Source organism: Bombus impatiens, unplaced genomic scaffold (assembly GCF_000188095.3).
Source record: "Bombus impatiens unplaced genomic scaffold, BIMP_2.2 scf_0060, whole genome shotgun sequence".
In the NCBI taxonomy this organism is placed as follows: domain Eukaryota; kingdom Metazoa; phylum Arthropoda; class Insecta; order Hymenoptera; family Apidae; genus Bombus; species Bombus impatiens.
This window is the reverse complement of record NT_176479.1, coordinates 622417-627368: the sequence shown is the minus strand read 5'-3', so window position 1 is coordinate 627368 and position 4952 is coordinate 622417. Positions and strand designations below refer to the sequence as shown.

Sequence of the window (4952 nt, the reverse complement as noted above, 5' to 3'; positions counted from 1 at the left end):
GGGGAAGTGGGGAGGAGGGAATGGCGCGCAGCCGTGGTAGGGGTAAGACGATCGCGAAGGGGACGAAGTTCGCGAGGTCTCCGCATGGAGCGTAGCGCCACGCGACGGCGCGTTGTCGTTGCGAGACGCGTGGTAGGGGAAACTTCGACAAGGAGATCGAGTAAACCGCAGTAGGGGCAAGCGGGAGATGATCGTGATAGTGTACGCGACTGGTGAAGTAGTGGGGGCAACGTGGAAGGAGGTGGAAGGGTCACCGGGTACGTAGCGGCGAGTAGCGGTACTCTTTCTATAGACGCGGAGTCGCATGCAAGCCGAGCAATGCCCGACTATTGACCTCGCTGCACGATCCATGCTGCTATCAGCGGGAGACTCGCTTTTCAAACTTTGACTCCCTTTGTCTGAATAAACTATGTACCCGACGTTTAATCAGCTCGATCGTTATCATTCAGACGATTCTTAGCGAAAGATCCTTAACGTTAGATGACGATTGAGAGTAACTTATCAGAAGCGCGAATATGATTCTACGTATATGGGGAGTACGAAGAGAATGTTCGAGAATCTTGTTTGTTATTTTTGGTCGAGACCGATTCCCGAAGGAGATACGGACGTTTATAGATCAGGCGGCAGTGGATGTGTCCGTGGCGGACTGCCGATGCTCCCGGGTCGTTGACCGCGGGTAGGTCTGGCCGTTGTCGGTCGAATCTACTCGCGAACAGTTTCGCGGCGGGAAAAAGAGGTCATCGGGCTGAATCGGGTCCTGATGTTTCGAAAAGAAAGCAAGCTCATAAGCGAGAGGGGCCTCGGGGGGAGTATATAATTGCAACTGCTTTCTCAAACGGCGAACTGGCCACTTTCGCCCATTGCGACACTCGCGCTGTGTCGCGGGGAGCGGCGTTACGCAAACGGTCAACGACCCGCCACTCTAGATTTTAGAAACTACTTTTTTTGGGACAAACGTGCGTGTTACGCGATCACGAGTTCGTTTATCGAGAAAAGATATCTGGTGCTTCTGGTACGGTGATACGTTTCGTTTCTCGATTAAGTTTATCTTTTCGCAAGTTTACTACGATGGCGTTGTTAAAGTTAACTATTCCACGATATGACGAAACTTCTGGAGCAATTATTCGCTACAGATAAGGAAATTGCGGGGAACATCGTAGATATAGAAAAATATACTCACCATCACGACTCATCCCGACAGCGATACACTTTTTGAGACGGCAATACTGGCAGCGGTTCCTGTTGATACGCAGGATGCTGCACTGTTGATTCTTCGTGCAGGGTCTGTACTGGATCTTCTGCTGAATGCTGCGCCGGAAGAATCCCTGTGAATCACCAACGAAACCCTCGTCAGTTTGGCCGTCACTGTCCGAGGAGGACCCCGACGAGCAATTGGTCCCCGTACGCGGGGTGGCCACGTCACATTCGCACAAGCACCCCATTAATTCACCCAGACAGATTTGTATTCTCTATTTCACACGTTTCTTCCCTCAAGAATGATCGCGTGTCTTTCAGCACGCGCACTGATCTCTCTTTCTCCTCCTCCTATATTATTATTCACAGTATGTATCAACGTGGTTAGCAACTGTGGAACGATCCAAGAGAACTCGCGAGCGAAGCGGACAAGTCCAAGAAACTTTGCTGTATCTCGCGTGTCACAGTCCTGTTCGAACGATTCACTGAAACGTCGTCGGTGAAACGACGTGAAAAACGATGCACGCGTCTCGAACCACCAAACTCACCAGCGAATCAAGCGTAACTGCTCGCCTGTATGATATCATGCGAGACTCGGAACGCGAGTTTTCGGCGGGGGAAAAAGAAGCGACCGTTTGTATCGAAGCTTGGCTGTGGACTGGCTCTTTCTAGCACAGAGAGCATAGAGCCTCGGCACATTGCCTCTGGCTCGCCGAGGTGGGGGACACTCTGACCCAATTCCCGGACGTTCACCCGCAGTTCACCGCGTGAAAGTGAGAGTCCCCCTTGCGCGCACTCTACCTCGCCTCGTCGCTCTCTCTCTTTCTCACTCGTATTTCCACTCCCTCTTTCTCCTTCTCGCTCTTTCTCCCGATCTGTACGTCTCTGTCCCGTTTTGTCTCTGTTCCCTGTCCCGTTCGCGCGTGCTGGCAAACCCTCGATATATATCGTGCTCCTTGTCGGTCGAATGCGACCATAGAGGCTCGCGCGCGCTTCGAACGCTCTACTAACGGGTTCCTTCCCTCCTCCTCCTTTTCCTCCTCCTCCTCCTCCTCCTCCTCCACCACCATACCGTCACCTCGCTGCGTTCTGCAAGGAACCACCCTCTCGAAAACTGTTCCTACCCTCCCGTGTATCCCTGATACTCTTCTCGAGAGAAGAATGTCGACGAATAAACGCGGGAACCCCTCTTTTTTTGATATACACACACACGGTCAACCCTAACTAAGCGCCCTTTTTCGGGGGTTCGTTCGCTTTTTCGACCGGCCTACGATGATTTCTTTGCACCGGAAAGGGTGAATAACCCCAGCTTCATCGATCCATCTCTGCTCCGTTTGTTTGAACTTAAAACCAACATAGAACCTCCATAAACTGTATCTTTTTATTTCGACGAGTCTTGCCGAGTGAACGTAAACAAACGATAATAAAACGAACGTATAATACGAAGAATAAAATGGTACGATACGATGGATGAGAAAGAAGCGGTCGGAGATTGTTCAGTTGGGTCGGTTTTTCATGCAGCAGCCGCTAATTGAGAATGAGAAAAGAGGTAGGTCAGGGCGGAGGAAGTTCCCGGCCGCGTATCGGTCAACGACCTCGCGGGGCAGTTACGTAACGAACGACGCGTGGAACGTCGTCGTCGTCGTCGGCGGCGTCGACGGCGTCGTCGTGTGTCGTCGTCGTATCTTCGGGCCTTCGCTGTACTGTCAGAGGCGCAGGCGCGCGGGCTCGTGTGCATTGCACGTATGCGTACGGAATTGGCGACACACTGTTGGTCGTCAAGTGACTCTCTCGTGACGTCAGACACGCGACCTCGCCTACCTCAACTTCGTGCACGGACCAAAGAGAGAGAGACAACGAGAGAACGATGTACCGTTGCACCTCCGCGCCCGGCCTGTCAATCGGTGCACGCGTTCGATGCAAGTCAATGAACTGTCAGCGTTGCCAATGTTAAGCTTCCCTGCCGTCGATCGACGACGCTGTCCCGGCCAGCTTTCCGTTTGAAATCCTCTCTCTGCCTTCGACAACCCGGGCCAATGAACCCTGCCTCGCGTTTGTTTTCTACGAAACGCGGCTCCGCGCTTTACCAGGTCACGAATTCGTTGCCTCGGGATTACACGACGATTAAATGTCTACTTGCATAGGTATTAATAGAATCGGTTTGTCATGGAGCTTTTTTAGTTTAGGGGACACGTACATGGTGACAGATATGAATAGAATTGGTTTTGTATCAGGCTTTTTTTGATTTAGAACAGTAAAGGTCGATGAAGATGTTTTTGGTTTGGGGATAAGAGGAATTTTCTGTAAGTTAGGTTAAGGGAGATTAGATAAAGTAATGAGCATGATAGTGTATCGTAGTTTTGTTACGATTTATCGAGGATTTTTTCTGACGAATTAAAAACCGATTAATATCCAAGCGATGAGATATTTTGATCTAGTTTGGTATTCTTTATCCCCAAGTTCTAATTTAAATTGGCGCATACGATAATTGAAAGAGTCTATACTAAACCTACTACGAAGATCTTCTTCAAACATTCAAGTGTCACAATCAACGTAGAAATCGACGATCGTTAGAAAAAAAAGTAAAAGACCAATTAATATAAAAAATGTTTACCGACATAAACGACTCTGTTTGGTAATTTTTTTTACAAATTGGAGACTGATCGAAGGAAATTTCACAGGAGTTTAGGAGATTAGGAAGGGACGACCGGAAGCTGTTATCGGGCGCGAGCTGGTATCGCGGATGCCCGGACGAGGCCAGCAACCCCTGCTGAACCCCTTTGCTTGGCGGGAATCCGGCAGAGGTGGAACCAGCATTGAGGGGTGGGATTGTGGGAGAATGCGGTGCATCGATCTCTCAAACTCTGTGCATTCCCCCTGACGGGTCAGAGGGCGACTACCTTTGCGTGTCGTGCTCCGACTTACGTGAGTTGGCGCACGCGCCACCATTGTGTCACAGCCACGGAAAATGCAAACAGATCGCCACGTCGCGTCGTGATCTTATCCTGCAATCGACGAAAACTTAATCCTGCGGAATATCTAGAGTAGATACAACGTTGCTCTAAATCTAGTCCATTTTAGCAGCAAATTTGTTTCAATATTCGTTCGAGCTCGTTAAGATTTACGAAAAGAAAGGATTTGCACAAATAAAATCGCGTTGCATTGTGTTGTAACGTAAACCCGCTATATTTTTACATATTCGGTACATATATCGAAATTACAGCATGTAGAAAATTAGTAAATGTTACTTTGACGGTTGATTACAAAGAAAAATCGGAGAAATTTTTCGAAAAGTACGAACAAACTTTCATCCCTCGATTAAGACCCTACATACAACTCTCTGACACAGATTTACACTTTCCAAATCTAGCAATAGTAGCTAACCCCTACGCCAGCAGAATTCCAAAAAGTGGCCCGCCCTAATCGCCGAAACTTTCGCTCGAGAAAGTTTCTCGTTGCTCAACGGATCCCGGCATCTCCAGAAATCCCACTTCCACGATTACTCTACTCTCCGAAAAAAAAGTGCATCCACCCTGCCGAAAGAATTCGCACGCGAGGCGTTAACCCTGTCGAAAGACCTCGAGTGTCCCGCGTCACGTTCACCGGTTGTGTTCGCTTTTATTTTCCGCGAAAGGAGCGAGTTCGCGGCTCGGCTGGCTGGCCGACGTGCATATGCATCGGTGCACGCGTGCATACATCGAGATGCGAGCCTATACAGATGTAGGTAAGGAGAGTGTGGGATATACACACGACGTGGT

At 49.4% G+C, this 4952-nt stretch overlaps 1 protein-coding gene across 3 annotated transcripts in view; it reads right to left on the bottom strand.

Annotated features, from left to right (window-relative positions):
• LOC100744917 (ecdysone-inducible protein E75) overlaps positions 1-4952 on the bottom strand; it is a 227708-nt gene that overhangs the window by 5316 nt on the left and 217440 nt on the right. For all 3 annotated transcript variants that reach the window (XM_033324698.1, XM_024372312.2, XM_012393832.3), the window contains one exon: positions 1181-1325. In XM_033324698.1, the coding sequence (XP_033180589.1) occupies positions 1181-1325 (145 nt within the window). The remainder of the gene's footprint in view (positions 1-1180; positions 1326-4952) is intronic.